Raw genomic sequence first — 18,175 nt, forward strand, 5'->3', positions numbered from 1 at the left:
GGGGGGATTAAGTAACATGTTAAAGTTTAATTCTGTTTTCTTGTTCAATTATAATTAAAAACTACTTTTGTTGAAGTAACCCTGGGTTGTGGTGCATATCTATTGCTGGTGGTTTTGGGGGTCCACTGGACTCCCTAGCAAAAGGAAGAAAGTTATTTTAAAAAGTACTGACGTTGAGATAACACAAAACCACATTGACTGTCCGAATATGCCCAGTCTTTCCAAATACACGTCAATCCTTATCCCTACTGCTTCCTTGGCGCTGGTATTTCAAAGTGCTTCGGATTCTGCGCTCCCAGGGTCGGGGCTGGGTGGTGACAGCTGGTGACATCAGGCGGGGCGCGGCGGTGCCTTGGAGACCGGCACGTTACCCAGTGGCCGATTGTTTACCCTGGGGAATTGCTGACATCGGCTCGGCCGCTGACCAGTTCGTGGCTGGGCTCGGATCGCTGCGTTCTCTGCCTCGCTGGGAGGGGAGTGCGGCTCGCCAGCGCAGGATGGGAACGGGCAAATCCAAATCAGGTCAGCAAGTGCAGTCGTGGGTCCGGGACAGCCTGCTTCCCATTAGACTGGGAAGCCAATCTTTTTAATGTTCACCGGTCAGAATGTGATGAATGGGTCTCCGAGTGGTTTCAAACTCTTCGAGTTGTTTGATGATTCTATTTTCTGCAGCTCGCTTAGATATTTTGTTACTAGTTTCAACAGAAGAGAAACAAATCAAGTCCGCACCTGAGCCCAGGACATGGGATTTATTATTTAGTCAATGAATTATTTGATGAGCGTTTGCATAAGGAGGGTCCCTTATTTAATGATAAAAAAAAAACAGTCCAGCGCCAGGGGAAGGGCTGGATTGAGTTAGCTGACTTCTCCACGGTAACTTAACCATGAAGAAGCAACATTGAATAAAGTTTGGTGTTTAAAAAAAAAGTTTCTATGAAACATTTGCAAACATTGCGACTTGGAGTTGGACTTGGCTCATATCGTGAAACATTACATTTTGAACCACAGTCTCCCTATTATTTAATTTGGAGGTACATTTTGAACAGCGATTCATTTAAAATTAAAACAAATACTATCACGAGCCATTCAAACATGAATTAATGAAGGATAACATGAATGGAAAATTCTAAAGCAATGCAAGTCCACTCTAAAAGCTTTATTTAATCCTCAAAAAGACATGATCTGGTTCAGATCATAGAGTAAATTCTGCAAACCTTTAAGAATTAAAGAGCGGACGTCAATTTGGGGTCAGACTGAAAGGTATCTGAAGTCATCTTCATTGCGTGTGGTTGAAAGAAAAGCTCAAGTTCTCCCTTCTGAATCATATTTACAATATACTCCTTATTTCTATTTAGACAATGAATAGTTTTCAGACTGAGTAATACTCTGAGGTTAAATTCCTCTCATGGCCTTTTTGTGAGTAAATTTTGTTAGCTGGTTATTTTCACTGTCCAATTTTGTTTCCGGGATTGTTAGACCCGATCCAAACATATTTATAAACAAAAGTTCCACTGGCCAAATTGTACACTGTCAAAAATAATTTGTGGTTATATGTTCTTTGGCAATAGATACAAAAACAAATCTCCTCAAAGTTTCCCATTCTCAAGGGTGAGAAAAACCTCAATGAATATGAACTTAACTGGGGCATAATATGTGGGGCATTTCTGTGCATCTTTTAAAAATTGTTTTTAAGAAAATTGAATACTTTGACAACTGCTGAATTTTTCCTCTCATCTCAGCAGTTAAAAGGCTTAGTTCAGGGCATTTACCCTGTGCAGAAGGAGGTCAATTGGCTCATTCCACCTTGTTGATTGACAATAAGTCAAACTTATTGTCATCTGATTACACAAGAACTGGTCCTCGATGCAAAACATCCAGTCAAACAATACATGTGGAGGTCAAGATATAGTTTCATGAATATGAGTGTCTCGGATGGTTAGTGTGAGCAGTTCCGTTGGTCGTTCGGCGCGAACTGTTCCTCGGCCTGTATTTCTTACCTGACTGGAGCAGCTGTAAGGAGGAAGAATGATCTTGCATGCCCCCTTCAGACCACAGTCCCAGTAGATCATGTCAAGGGGGGGTGAGGAAGAAACATATTAGCATCCAGAATTTGGTTTGTAGTCTTGCAGATTATGGCTCTTCAAGCCATCTGCCAATGTTCCTCTTCTGTGTTATGGTAATACTCACATATTAATATCATTGAAAAGCCCTTGATATTGTCCATTCAATTATGATAAGGATCTGATTTAACATTGAAAAAAGGTCAAATACTCTGTGTCTTAAACAAATAGATTCTTGTTCTCTTAAATCCAAGTTATGATTAATTTAGTCATTTAAGTACAGATTATATTTCTTTATAATTATTGTTAGCATGATTTTTCACAATGGCAGTGTTTATGAAGGAACATGACTAATGTTCCAAGAATGTCTAAGTGTACACAGTCCAATTTGGAGATGGTATAGGTACTCTTTGGTTTCACAAGGAGAATGAGCATTTATTTTCCATATTCTTTTCTCCCCAATAGTTAATTTTACCACTTCAGAAAGTCAAAATGATCAATCACCCAAACAAATACACAAGAGAAAAGAGAAAGACCAAGAGGAGAATGTAATTGTAAAAGAGATTTGTTCGGTTGATGAGATGAATGATGGAGAGTAAGTGTGATTCTTTCTTTAACTGTAGTAGTCAAAATATTATCTTCGACTCAAAGATCTAATGCTTATGAAATAGTTTACTGGGTTTAATTACTGTTGCGGAGATAGTATTATGAGCCCATAACATACAGCCATCTTCCATTTTGCAGTGTCTGTTCCTCATTTTATTAGTTTAAAAATATACATTATTCATAAAAATGTATACAATTGGAATGTCTTTTCTTTATATTCATTGTGTCATCAAATCAACGCATTCTCTACAATACATCAAGAGCACTCACATTTTCTTTCTGAACAATGTACTCCAAGTGTTTGAGAAGCGGTTGCACAGGGCCCAGCTGTTCAGTCACCACTGACTAATAGCAGTATCATAGATTGGTCCTTTCTTAAAAAGCCTTTGTGGTCAATGCACTGAGCTTCAGTGTGTCCTTGGCACGTATGCCTGCATCCTGGGAATGTTCCTGTCTGCATCCCAGGGTTGGAGAGTTTCTCAGACTTGTACTGATTTCAATTTAAAAAAAAGTGTTTGAATATTGCAATGGCATTATTCACCACTTAACTTTTTGGAGCAGGTAATAGTTGTGGCTGACTACCAAATATAAAGCTTCATTATCAAATTTACTTCAAGGATTTTGGTGAGAGTGATATTTCTTGCTTGAAGCTCAGTAGTGTGAATGAAATATGCATCTGTGTAGAGTTAATTATCTGAGCACAAGGTTTAAAAAAGACAAGAGAATAACAGACTCTTCCTTGTCACTGAAAATGTTTGATAATCATGAAGGATCTCCCTTTGCAACAGGCACCTGGCAGTTAATTTTAAAATAACATCAGTACACTGCTTGGTTTCTTTGCAAAACCATTTCTGTCCAAAATTAATCAGAATTCTTCCAGCCAACAAAGCTAGAAGCTAATTAATATGTGAAAATAGAAGGGAGATTTAAACCAGAGCAGATTTACTGACATTTAATATTCTTTCTTTTGAAATTAAACACTGTTTCCTGTCATTATTCTTCTGCTGTTGGATGCAGGATGCGTGAATTTGAAGTTGAAAACAATAAACTGCTTGTGATCAAAAGCAACGGGGAATTTAGTGCCATAGGACACTTGTGCGCTCATTGTGGAGTTCCTCTGGTGAAAGGTAAAACCATGCATTTCGTAAATATTCAATTGCCCATTATGCCACAAATAATGTTGCATGTATATACATTGCCTTGAAAACCAGTACATTTAAAATGGTAGCCTATCACAAATGACACTGAAGCCAAATGGATGAGTTATTGGGTAATTCATATGTCAATGAAGATTAGTGTCTACACTTTTGTCTTTGATCAATTCCTCTTCCCCTCCCCCCCCCCCCCCCCGCCCCACACACACAATTTATTTCATAACCATCCTCTTTTCATTGCAATTTTCTGGAGAATATAACTTTGTGTTTACCAGGAGAATTTGGTGTTCATCACTTTGATCTTAGAATATGTTTTTGAAGTAAACCAACTCATTGTGCTTTGAGTTGTGAGCCTCTTGGCCGACATATAAATCATCAGTGTGAGACAATATGGTCAATATATACTGTTTTAAACCTAGAAATTGTTGCATGCAATATTTTTCTTTTAGTGCATACAAAAATCAGGTATTTCCAGAGCGAGGCTAGGTTGTGACAATCACCCATTTCAGAAAATGCTCTTAAGTACCTTTGGTTAGAACCATAGAACATCATGACGCAGAAATTAGGCCATTTGGCCCTTCTAGTCTGTGCCAAGCAATTACTTTGCCTTGTCCCACTGACCTGCATCCAGTCCATAGCCCTTTTTATCCCTCCCATCCGTGTACTAGTTTAAGTTTTTCCTAAATGTTAAAAATGAACTCTCATTCATCACTTCAGCTGGCAGCTCATTCCATACTCCCACTAATTTGTGAGAAGACGTTGCCCTACTGTTCCCCTTAAACTTTTCCCCATTCACCCTTAACCCATGTTCTCTGATTTGTATCTCACCTAATCTCAGTGGAAAAAACCAACTTGCGTTGCTCCATCTATACCTATCATAATTTTGTTCACCTCTATCAAAACTCTCCTCATTTTTCTACAGTCCAGGAAATAAAATCCAAGCCTGTTTAATCTTTCCCTGTGACTCAGTCAAGTCCCGGTGAATCTTCTATGTACTCTTTCAATCTTATTCGCATCTTTCTTGTAGTTAAGTGACCAAAACAGCACAGAATATTTCCAAATATGACCTCACTAATATCTTGTACAACTTGACTGTAGCATCCCAACTCTCATATTTACAAAGACGATGAAGGCCAATGTGCCAAAAGCTCTATTTACAACCCTGTTCTGTAACACCTCTTTCAGGGCACTATGTATCTGTATTCCCAGATCCTTCTGTTCTACCACACTCGTCAGTGCCCTACCATTTACCACATATGACCTTTCTTGATTTGGCCTTCCAAAATGCAACACCTCGCTCTACAACTCACTTTTCCAGCTGATTCTGATCCTCTGCAAACCCTGAAAGCCTTCCTCGCTGTCCACTACACCTCCAATCCTTGTGTCCTTTGCACACTTGCTGATCCCATTTACTGGATCATCATCTAGATCAGGGGTGTCAAACTCAAATTCACGGAGGGCCAAAATTAAAAACTTGGACTAAGTCGAGGGCCGAACTAAATATTTATTGAAAATTTTCAACAACATCTGCATGTTTTCTCTTCTTTCAACATATGTAATGTTAAACTTTTTCTTATTAAAATAAATGTTTAATAATAGTTTTGGATAAACTCTTTCATTGTCATTGTCCCATTTCCTTTAGCGTCTGAAACCATGCACATGACGAGTCAATGAGGGATGATTAAAGCAGTGGTCTTCAAACTTTTTCTTTTCACCCACAGACCACCTTAAGCAATCCCTTACTAATCACAGAGCACCAATGGCACAGGGACGCGAGTGGAAAGAAAAAGGTTGAGAACTGTTGTATTGTGGTAACTCCACATCTGATTAGGTTAATTGTTAGGCAAGTGGTCAGAGAAGGACCCCCCCCCCCACCCCAAGAAAGGCTTAAATCACAGGAACAAAATAAGCTTCCGTCTCACTGCTCCCAATCTTACACACAGTCCTGATGTGGAATGTGGGGTCGCAGCTCCACGTTCACCCGAGTTCAGGTGCTGTCTGTGTGGATTTTGTACGCTCTCCCCTTGTTTTGGACCAACAGGTCGGTCGCCTGACGAAGGCACCCGAACCCCCCGTTGAAACGCCGGCGTCCGGGGCGGTGGAGGAATTGGCTGAGAAGAGCGCGTTGCTCCTACCCCCCTCCCATGGTTGGAGAGGGATTAAACTGCGATCTCACGGCGCCGGGCTCGTCTCCAACAAAAGGAGCGGGAGGCAGGGTCTGCCGCGCGCGGAGCGAGGGGGAAGGCATCGCCAACGAGACGTTCGGTCCGGCGTCGCCGCTGAAGTGCAGACCCAGCGAGGATGGTCCCCAACTCCAGCCGCGTCTGTGTGTCCGGGAGCCGGGCGGGCTGAGTGCGGCGCTCCGATCCCCGGGATTCGGAACTCTGAGATCCCTCCACACCTCCGGCGTCTTCATTTTCACCTTCAGTGTGCATGCGCTATACTGGCGCGGCTGCCAGCGGGCCAACTCTAAGATATATATTTAATATGATCTTGCAGGCCAAATATAATTATATCCGGGCCAGAGTTTGACAAGTGTGATCTAGATCATTGATGTAGATGATAAATAACCATGGACCCACCATCAATCTTTTTTTTTGTATATTTTATTTTTGATTTTCAAAGACTATAAATTCAGACAACAATACAATTTCTTTCAACACATGTGTATCATACATTCTACCCCTCCCCTCATGCCCCAATACAAACGAGAATAAAATTGTATAAATTCTACAAATACAAAAACTAGTGAGGTCAACAACCCTTGTGAAAAACTTTAATAAAAAAAAATTCCAGGTACTTAAATAAAAAAGGATAAGGAAGAAAAATGAGCCCGTGATCTGCACCATGTCCCACTTCTTTGATCCCAATCATTTCCCTGCTGGGATGGATTATTTCATTTCCTTTATTCTGAAGGGGAGAAGTTATATCTGTGTACTTTTGTATTTCAGATAGGGTTGCTGCATTCGAACAATTGTGTCATATTTCCTCTGTAAACTTTACATGATTTTCTCCAGGAGAATGCAACTCTGAATTTCCATATTCCATCGTGTAATATTTAGTATGGAGTCGGATTTCACATAATCACTATACACTTTCTGGTTACTGAAAAGGCGACCTTCACAAATTGAATTTGGTATTTGGACAGTCTAAAACTTGCGTCTCTAATGCCTCCCAGAAGGTACACTTCTGGATCCACATTTGTAATTTTTGTACCAGAATGTCCCCTAGGTCCTCTCAGAAGGATCTCACCTTTGTGCACAACCAGGTTGAATGGATCGGTTCCAATCTCCACACTGAAAGCACATTTCTGAGATTTCTGACAACATCCACAGCCTTTCCTTCATCAACTTTCCTGGTAACCTCCTCAAAAAAACCTGAAGATCAAGTAAATGCAACCTTCACTCACCAATCTATTTTGACTATCCAAGTACTTGTACATTCGCTCTCTTAGAACTCCTTCCAACAACTTGCATACTACTGATGTGAGGCTCACCCGTTTACAATTTCCTGTGTTATTTTTGGAGACTTTTTTTTAGAAAACAGAACAATACGAGCTACCCTCTAATATGAGCATCTCACCTTTGGCTAGGGACGTTTTAAATATATCAGCCAGGGTCCTTGGAATTTCTGCACTAGTTTCCCTTTAGGTCAGAGGGAATAAGTGATCAGGCCCTGGGGATTTGTCCATCTTTCTTCACTTGAAGATTTTTAAAAAAAAATCACCTCCTCCTCTTTAATCTGCAGAGGTTCCATGCCCTTATCCTCATTTGCCTCATTTCCTTGAACTCTGTGTCAGTTTCCTGAGTAAATATAAGATGCAAAAAATCCCATTTAAGATCTCACCCCCCCCATCTCTTCTGACTCCATCCCTAGCTAACCATAAGACCTAGAAGTAGGCTATTCATCCCATCAAGTCTGCCCCACCATTCAATCATGAGCTGATCCATTTTCCCCACTCAGCCCCACTGCCCAGCCTTCTCCCCATAACTTCTGATGCCCTGGCTAATTCAGAATCTATCCATCTCTGCCTTAAATGCACTCAATGACCCAGCCTTCAGAACCACCTGTGGCAACAAATTCCAAACATTTCTCACCGTCTGTCTGAAGAAATTCATCTGGATCTTTTCTAAAGCAGATTCCCTGTAATCCTGAATCAGAATTTGTTGTCATGAATAGGTCTTGAAATTCGGTGCTTTGTGGCAGCATCACAGTCCAAACATTCTTAACCATCTTACAACATTACCATTTCTGTTTTTTTATTATTTAGAGTGATGGACGAAAAGTGAGGCAGTGTCTTTGGTTCATTGATTAGTCAGGAATCTGATAGCAGCGGGGAAGAAGCCATCCTTGTACTTGTCCTTAAGCTCCTGCACTTTTTTCCTGATGGTAGCAGAGCGAAGGGGATGTGCCTGTGTTGATGATCAGTGATGAGGAGACATTATTTCCAATTTGTACAGACTGTGGTCTTACGATGAGAAGTCAGGGATCCAGTTGCCGGGGTGGGGGGGGGGGGTGGGGGTGGGAGGGGGTGCGGTACAGTACAGAGGCCTAGAGTTTATATTTGTTAGTCAGCACTAAGGGAATAATGTTATTGAAGGCAGAGCTGCAGTTGTTGAAGAGCAACCATATGCATGAAATTGTTGTTATCGAGATGATCCAGACCTGAGTGGAGAGCCAGCGATACTGCATCTGCTGCAGAGCAATTGTGACGATAGACAAATTGCAGTGGATCCTGATCTTTGCTTAGGTACATGTTAATTCTGATCATGACCAGCCTCTCGAAGCATTTCATCAGAGCAGAATAGATTGCCTCCGGCAGAGGGGAGGTGTCGCTGGCACAGCCCTGAACTAGTTTAGATCTTATCTTCCTGATAGGACTTTATGAGTCAATATGGGCAAATTTTTATCCTCCTCTGCTCCTCTTTCCTGCAGAGTTTCATAAGGGTCTATTCTGGGCCCTATTCTCTTCTTATATATGCTTTCCCTCAGCCATATCATCCAAAAAACACGGCATCTCCTTCCACTGCTATGCTGATATACTCAGCTCTAACTCCCCTTGAAGCCTAACAATCGAGCAAAGATAACCAGTCTCAACAGCTGTCTGGAGGACATAAAGTTGTGGATGCCTGCAGCTAAACAAAGGCAAATCCGAGATATCCTATTTGGCCTCTCCAACTCCACTACCCTTGGTAACTTATCCACCCTCATCAAACCACACGTCAAATCCGTTGGTGTGATATTTGATTCCACGCTCAAGTTTGACAAACAAGTAATTGCTGTAGTAAAAGCTTGCTTTTTCCAGCTCTGCCCTATTGCCAGAATCAAATCATTCGTGTCACTGAAAGACCTCTAAAAAGTTATCCATGCCCTCTTTTTCTCCCGTTTAGACTACTCTAAATCCCTACATATGGGAATTAGTCAGTCGTCATTGTTCCATCTGCAACTTGTATGGAATGCTGCAGCAAGGCTCCTGACAGGAACCAAGAAGAGGGACTATATCACCCCTATTCTGGCCTCCCTTCACTGGCTGCTGGTACGGGTCAGAATAGATTTTAAAGTTCGCCAGTGTGATTACAAAGCTATTAATGGACTAGCCCCCTCCTACATCCTAACTCCCTACTTTACTTCAAGACGCCTCAGATCGGCTAATTGTTGGTAGTTACGCGCTCAAATCACAAACTTGGGGGAGATTTGCAGGCCCAAAACTGGATTAACATTTCTCCCTCCATCAAAAATCAGCCCCTTCCTTTAACTCTTTTAAATCCAGGTTGAAGTAATATTTTTACTCGGAAGCGTTTTGAGGTGATTGTTGATTGTACACGCAACATGATAGCTATCCTGAACACTGAGTAGCTGCTTTATACTGCACTTTAAATATCTGCTTAAGTTGAGATGTAATTATGATCTGTACACATTTTGGTCAATGTAGTATTTTAAATGTGCTATATAAATTAAACTAGAAGTTAGTGCTACTGGGCGGAAGTCGTTGAGGCAGCTCACACTACTCTTCTTGATTGAAGCCCTTTTGAAGCCGGTGCAGCTAAGAGAAGTTGAAAATGTCTGTGAACATTTTGATCGTTGGTTGGCACAGATTTTCAGTACCCTGCCAGGTATGCCGTTAGGGCCTCCTGTCCTTGACTCTCCCACCATCGGGAAACAACCTTACTACATCTGCCCTGTTCAATGTTCTCAATGTTTCAATGAGATCCCCTCTCATTCTCCTAAATCCCAGGCCCAAGAGCTGTCAAATACTCCTCATGCTCACCCTTTCATTCCCAGAATCATCCTTGTGAACCTCTTCTGATCTTCAGTTGGATTAATTTTGTCCCTTACTATCTTTTGCTCTGGAAAAAAAAAATCGAAGCCATGAGGAATTTTCTTCACCTTGTCTGCCTAGACAACCTCATGTCTTAGAATATAGAACACTACATCACAGTACAGACCCTTTGGTCCTCAATGTTGTGCCGACCCATATATTCCTTATTAAACTCTCATGCCCCATAACCCTCTATTTTCTTCCACATGTGCCCATCTAAGAGTCTCTTAAATGCCCCTAATGTTTCAGCTTCCACCACCATCCCTGGCAAGGCACCCACAACTCTCTGCATAATAAACTTACCCCTGATATCATCCCTAAACTTCCCTCCCTTCACTTTGTACTCGTGTCTTCTGGTGTTTGCTATTCCTTCCCTGGGAAACAGGCACCGGCTGTTCATCTTATCTATGCCTCTCATAATCTTGTCAACGTCTATTAAGTCTCCTCTCATTCTTCTTTGTTCCAAAGTCCTAGCTATGCTAATCTTGCCTCATAAGACTTGTTTTCCAATCCAGGCAACAACCTGGTAAATCTCCTCTGCACGTTCTCCACAGCATTCACGTCCTTCCTATAATGAGGATACCACAATACTCTTAAGTGTGGTCTCACTAGAGATGTGTAGAGTTTCAACATGACCTCTTTACTCTTGAATTCAAAGTTCGAGCGCTAGTGTTGCAACTCTACAAATCTCTCTTAATGAAACCAAACATCCCATAGGCTGCCTTATCTACTGTATCCTATCAACCTGTGTGCTGATCGTGAGGGATGTATGGATTTGGTCCCTCAAGTAACTGACCATTAACCCTGTACTCAGCCTTCTGGTTTGTCCTTCCAAAATGTATCACCTCACACATATCCAGACTGAACTCCATCTGCCACTTCTCTGCATCCTGTCTATATCCTCTTGTAACCTTCAGCTGCATCCACAACTCCTGCAACCTTCGTATCATCTGCCTACTTACTGACCCATCCTTCTGCCTCTTCATCCAGGTCACTTATAAAAATCACAAAGAGCAGGGATCCCAAAACAGATCCTGTGGTACTCCACTAGTCACTGACCTCCAGGCAAAATACTTTCTTTCCCTTTCTACTCTCTGCTTTCTACCATTAAGCCAATTTTTTAACCACGCAACCAAGGTTCCAATGCCTCATGACTTTCTGAACAAGTCTATCATGGGAGACCTTGCTGAAATCCCTTGTGAAACTCCATATAGACCATATCCACCACCATACCCTTAACAATTTCTTTTGTTACTCCTCAAAAAAAAATTAGGCTCATAAGGCATGACCTTTCCTTCACAAACTCATGCTGACTATCCTTGAGTAGACTGGACTTGACCAAATGCTCACAGATCCTATCCTCAAGACTTCTCTCCATTAGTTTTCACACCACTGATGCAAGACTCACTGGTCTATAATTCTCAGGATTCTTCCCATTACCTTTTTAAAACAAGGAGACTGCATCTGCCATTCTCCAATTTTCTGGCACCTCTGTGGTCAAACTGCTCCAGCTATCTCTTCCCACAGCAACCTGGGGTATATCGTGTCTGGCCCCAGAGACTTGTCAATCTTGATGTTTTTAAGAAGATCCAACAATTCCTCTTCCTTAATCTCCACATCGTTCAGCACACAAGCCTATCTATTCTGACCTTACCCTGATCAAGGTCCTTTAGGTATTCATTTAGGTCCTCCCCAACTTCTCGGCACATGTTGCCTCCTTTATCCTTTAGTGGCCCCACCTTCATTCTCATCATCCTCTGTTCTTCATATACGCATAGAACACCTTGGGGTTCTCCTTAATCTTGCATGCCAAGGCCGCCTTCTTTCAAACAGTCCATCATGAGTCTGAGTACTCTTGCAAAAACTCCTGCAAAAATTCTGTGTTGTAAAGTGTTTGTGTGTGACCCGCTCTAACAAACCTTTCCCAATTTATCTCCCAAACACTCCTATATACTCTGTCACACTACGCCAACCGTGCTGCCCTATTTTATGTTTTTTTTTCTGTAGTTAGTAGAAGAAAAATATGGAAGAAAGGAAAACAACACCTTCACAGGGTGGGGGGGGGGGGAATAACTGAAAAATGTTTGAGAATGGCTGCCCTAGACCAAGAGAATCATTGGAATGTTATGCAACAATCCCTTTGTGCCTCTGCCTCAGCATTGTTGAGTATGATAGGTGCATTTAGAGTGATAAACTAACTATCTAACTCCTAGAGTATATCATCTGTTACCCAATTTGCTGATGCGATGAGTTGCTGATCTTGGCTTTGGTTTTTCACAGCTCATTTAGTCTCCTCAATGGTGGCACTTTTGGCCCACATGGGAAGAGCCACAGGCATGCCTTTCCCACTGATCTCTCCTTTGAGGAAATCACTGCTTTCCCGTTGCACTTCATCCTGTCAAAAAACACAGTTACTTACCCAAGCAACTGCAAGAAATATCAGTAAAATTTGACAAAAAAAATAATGAAGATGAGTATTTTTAATGATACCGGATGAGAAGGAAATATTAGGTGTCTTCTGTCCATTGTGGAACTATTCAAATATCAAATGGCCTTGGTTCATTGCTTCATTTGAGAAACTGCACAATCCATTCTCCACAGAGTCACGAGTTCCTGTTGAACCAAACTGGTTAAACATTATTTATATATTTTTATTTGCTGAAACGCTTTCTAATTATTTTGCTTCCAACATAACTCTTGATGTATCTGCTCATGCAGAATAAAACCAGTCTTCAATCTTTCTATCTATCCAGGAGTTCTCTCGAATGGGAAAGTTCGATGTGCCAGACATGGAGCCTGTTTTAATATAAAAACTGGTGATATAGAAGAGTACCCTTCTCTAGATGGACTGCAGTGCTATCAGGTACAATTTAGATTCAATCATTTGTACTTGAACTGTGAATTTTTCACTGACTTTTTTCATGTTTGCAGTTCATGTCCAGCGCTGTCAATTAATTTTAAAATAATACAAATTCCTTTTAAGATTAAAATCCATGTCTACACAATTTCATGGAAGAATTAAACTGAGCAAATTGGGGAAGGGATTGTTGACCTGCTGGATAAATGAAAATCCTCAATGAGGGATGATCACTGATCCAACAGTGGTGTATCAGCTCAATGTAGTCCCCAGTTACAGTAATACAGGTATTGCCATAAATGGAAATATTCTTGAGTTACAATTTGGTGATTAATCTTCAAGATGCAGATTATGGAATGGGTCAATCAGACTTTTCTTAGTCCCTTCCTCATATTATTTTTAATGGGTACATTTCCATGTGTGGCAACAGCTTCTTCAGTTATTTTATCCAAAAAGCCATTTCTTAAGTGTAAATCAGGCTCATGCATATTACACTGGACAACAATTGTTTTTTCATAAGGTTTGCTTCTTGAACAAATATTAGGGATTAGGATAAGCCACTTTAAGATGAACATAATTTCAGATTTGCTGTATCAAGTAGGAAGTTGGAGAAACATTAAATTATTTTTTATTGAATTTGGCATGTTTAATCACATAATGATGTGACACATTGTGTTAGTTCAACTGACCTAAAAATGTTTTGCCACTTATTTTCATTTGTAGTCAGCATCTGATGTCTCTTGTGTCAGTGTCCGACAGTATTGATAGATTCCAGTTGCCCTGATATTGCTTTTCCATGGTCGAAATGCCCTTGTAAAATCTTTCACCATGTTTGTCGCTGACTGCACGAAGATTAGCAGGGAAGAAGTCCAACTACAAATGCAGAAAATGAATTTTCACTGACACATTGCACTTTGTGGTTTTGGATGCCTGAAGCACATTGTCAATCAGCTGGATGTAGTTTAGCGCTCTGTAGTTGCCAAGAAAATTCTCAGCAACATCTTTAAATGCCTTCCATACTATTTTCTCCGGCCTCACTAGCAGATCTTCAAACCGCCTTTCATTGATGGTTGGATTGACTAAACCAGCTTGTTTTGTGGGCAATATATGGTTTAAAATATGACAACTCGATTATATTTAAAAATAAAGATGCATGTTAGGAAATTTTAGTGATTTTCTTGATCAGTACCCCCAAATCCATAAAATACGCCCAAACATTTTCAGGAAGAAATATCTTTGTTGTCCAGTTTTCTCAGGTTTCTTGGTGTTTTGGCAGGATTGACTCCATCCAGGCATAACATCCCCACTTTGGCACTTTTTAACAGAATTACTGCAAGGCGATGAATGTTAGCTAATCACGAGTATCCTCTTAATTTATGGCCCAGAGCCTTCACACCAACTGAATTACTTTTTGATCAATGAAGCAGCTCAGAATGAAACCAAACCTGAGACATTCCCAGTCAGCGGTTAGTTTAGCAGTTAGCGAAGTCCCTTTACAGCACCAGCGATTGGGACCAGGATTCAAATCCCACGCTGTCTGAAAGGAGTTTGTATGTTCTCCCCATGTATGCATGGGGTTTTCCCGAGGTTCCGGTTTCCTCCCACCATTTGAAACATACCGGGAGGTGCAGATCAATTGGGTGTAAATTGGGTGACACAGACTCGTGGGCAGAAATGGCCTGTAACTGTGTTGTATGTCAAAATTTTAAATTTAACAGCATTGTGATAGATTGAACCAATATCTAATAAATAGCATTGAACGTTATGAAAGATTGTTGTAGAGCACACATGTCAAACTCAGGCCCGCGGGCCAAATTATTTTTTTTTGTCAAATTTTACTGATATTTCTTGCAGTTGCTTGGGTAAGTAACTGTGTTTTTTGACAGGATGAAGTGCAACAGGAAAGCAGTGATTTCCTCAAAGGAAAGATCAATGTGAAAGACATGCCTGTGGATCTTCCCATGTGGGCCAAAAGTGCCACCATTGAGGAGACTAAATGATATAATTATATTTGGCCCGCAAGATCATACAAATATGTATTAGAGCTGGCCTGCTGGCCACCGCGCCAGTATAGCGCATGCACAGCTAATACTACAAATCCCAGAATGCTTGGCAAATGCATTGGCGCCGGCCCGTCAGCCCGCTAATCGCCCCCACCTCCTCTCTTTACTTGCATTAGCATCTGCGACCTGTCGCCTAACTCACATGTAATAAACCCCTTACGAAAAATGGCCAAACGAAAGACAGAAAACAGGACCTTTCAAGACAGGTGGGAGGCAGACTATATGTCCATCATTTTAAAAGACAAACCTGTTTGTCATTGAAGCAAGTTGTTATTTTTTTTGACTTGTTGGCTTGTGAAAAAAAATACATTTAAAAGGAGCTTAAAGGCTATAGAGAAATATTATTTATTGAATATTTTATTTCTCATTTGTTAATGCTTCTTCAAGAAAGAGTTTAACCAAAACTATTATTAAACAGTTTAAGAAAAAGTTTAACGTTACATATGTTGAAAGAAGAGAAAACATGCAGATGTTGTTGAAAATTTTCAATAATTATTTAGTTTGGCCCACGACTTAGTCCAAGTTTTTAATTTTGGCCCTCTGTGAATTTGAGTTTGACACCCCTGCTGTAGAGTATTGGACAATGGGATGCAACCCACTGCTCATTTGCCAATGTTGCCTTCAAATCTGTTCTGGTTTCTCTACTTTGCCAGGAAGTAAGCTGAGCTCTAATCCAGTATGGAACTCTGCACAATGTGGCTTTTGAGAAATGTCATTCTTTATACGCATGAATGAACGCCCATAAATCCTATCAATGTACTGGGATTTAAACTCATCCCTTCAAATAGTTTCTGGAATGTCTTGTGCAATTGATGTTTCTGTAAGGCTTTTGTTTTTTTTAAAAAAAGACAGTATTTCTTTTCACTGTCTTTTATTGTGGCATCTCTGGACAATGAAATCTTTGGATCCATTGAACAATTTCAGTCAGTATAAAAACAGGTGAATAAAATCCTTCAGAAATAAATCCCTGTTGTGTTGGCATGACAGATGCCTTTAAGAAATCTGCTCAATGATTTTAATACTCCCTTTATTTTTGTTTCCCAGGTAAAAGTTCAGAATGGCAAGGTTATTGTATCTGCAAGTGCCAAAGTAAGTTTTTCTTTCCATGGCTAAGATAATCAATGTAGAGGAAGATTTTCTTACCAACTTATCTGTCTACCTATCAATCAGATTTAGTATTGTGTGGGTGTTTTTGCTTTATATAGACCTTGGAAGCAAACAGAAGAACCAAAACCATGGCCACCTCATCATCATCAAATAAGACTGTCATTCTTCTTATAGGTGGAGGTAGGTGTAATGTGTCCATTTACAGGTTATATTCTACATGGTGAAATAATTTACCTCCCACACCTTCAGCGCTGCTGTTTTTCTGCAGTGATTGAATTGCTGTCTTGTGATAAACAGACAACCAACCCATATGACCATGTTCAGAATCATTTTTGAGATCGGCAACAAAAATAAACTGCATGTATGCTCGCTTGTACACGTTTATTAAAAAAAAGATAAATACTGTATTAGCAGAAGTACAAAGCTTCACACACTGAATGATGGTGTTTCCTGTGGTGGGAGAGTCTAGGCACAACTTCAGAATAAGGACGTCTCTTTAGAACAGAGATGAGAAGTTTCTGCAGCCAGAGGGTGGTGATTCTATCAAATTCATTGCCACAGATGGCTGTGGATGCCATGCCGTTGGGTATATTTAAAGCAGAGGTTGACAGGTTCTTGATCACAAGAAAAAGAAACAGTAGGCCATTCAGCTCATTGAGTCTATTCTGGAAACTACCCTGAGCTAAACTGTTCTCACGCCCACTTCCGGCCTTTTTTCCCTTGCTACCTTGATTAGATAATTATTCATTTAGTTCTTCTGCCATCTCTTTGTTTCCCATGATAGTTTCCCCAGCATCATCTTTAATCAGTCCTATATCGACCCATGTTTCTATTTTATTCTAATATATATTTTTTAAAAACTCTTGGTATCCTTTTGTATGTTATTTGTCAACTTCCTAGTGACTTTCTTTGTTTCTTTCTGTAAGTTTTTAAAAGTTACCCAGTGCTCTGTTTTTCCACTAATTTTTGCTTCCTTGTATGCCCTCCCTTTTGCTTTTATTATAGCCTTAACCTCATTAGCCACAATTAAAGGTACCTGACGAAACTTGACGTCCATTCATACAATATTTTCGTATGTTTATAAGTTCTCATGTTTCTCTTTTGTCCTTGATACCATTCTTGTGGGTGAGGACCTGGCTTCTTGCATCTGATTAATGCTTTTCAGTGTTTTTTGTGTGTTGCTTTTGTTTTATATACTTCATAAAGTATAAGGGGTTTTGGTATAATGTGAATTATTTTTTCTCTTTGACTCTGTGTGTGGGGATGAAGACTATTATTTTTCTTTGGTTGTATATTATAATCTTATCAATCGTGTCTCCTTATTCTCTCTCTGCATAATCTTTCCCTTTTAAACACATATAATCATATTAATATAACCTGTAACACAATGCCTAACTAATGTACCCCCATTAAGAATATACAGTTTGAAGGACAAAAATACTAGATTGTACTTACACTTAATAAACTTCACTTGCATGAATATATCAGCCTTAAAGCATTTTACTTTATTTTCAATCACATAATTTGAAAACATTTAATCGTCGCTTCATCTGCAGGTTCCTCCCCCTCCATGGTGCTGCCAGAAAGATGAATAATAACATTAAAGATAATTACCTCCCCCCACCCACCAAGTTTATAGATAAAGCCGCTGACTGGGGCGACTCTTACTAAGCAGAGACGAGGAAGCACTTAAGAGAGTCACCCCAATGGTAAGCGGCACCAACCAGCTCTTCATCCTGGGTGACACCATTTTATTTAAACACAACATTATTCAAACTTTATTCATGCAGCTGCTTCAAGCAAAGCACAACCAGGGCACTCCACTGGCTGAATATTTGCTCTCATCTCCACCAAAAGTTTGTGTGTGTTATATTAGAGGACATTTACTTTTACAATTTTAAACATGCGTAATATTTTAACCTATTATTTTTATTCTCATTTATTTTAATTTTTAATATTTATTTTCTTTTTTTTTTGATGGTTGCTTGAATTCCAGATACCAGGAATTT

At 40.2% G+C, this 18,175-nt stretch overlaps 1 protein-coding gene across 2 annotated transcripts in view; it reads left to right on the plus strand.

The window, feature by feature from the left end:
- Positions 1 to 236: 236 nt before the first annotated feature.
- Positions 237 to 18,175, plus strand: part of aifm4 (apoptosis inducing factor mitochondria associated 4) — a 51,375-nt gene continuing 33,436 nt past the window's right edge. For both annotated transcript variants that reach the window (XM_069910742.1, XM_069910741.1), the window contains exons 1-6: positions 237 to 522; positions 2,526 to 2,655; positions 3,684 to 3,793; positions 12,893 to 13,002; positions 16,104 to 16,148; positions 16,265 to 16,346. In XM_069910742.1, coding sequence (XP_069766843.1) covers positions 498 to 522; positions 2,526 to 2,655; positions 3,684 to 3,793; positions 12,893 to 13,002; positions 16,104 to 16,148; positions 16,265 to 16,346 — 502 coding nt within the window. In that variant the 5' untranslated portion in view covers positions 237 to 497. The remainder of the gene's footprint in view (positions 523 to 2,525; positions 2,656 to 3,683; positions 3,794 to 12,892; positions 13,003 to 16,103; positions 16,149 to 16,264; positions 16,347 to 18,175) is intronic.

This window comes from Narcine bancroftii, chromosome 14 (genome assembly GCF_036971445.1).
Source record: "Narcine bancroftii isolate sNarBan1 chromosome 14, sNarBan1.hap1, whole genome shotgun sequence".
Lineage (NCBI taxonomy): Eukaryota > Metazoa > Chordata > Chondrichthyes > Torpediniformes > Narcinidae > Narcine > Narcine bancroftii.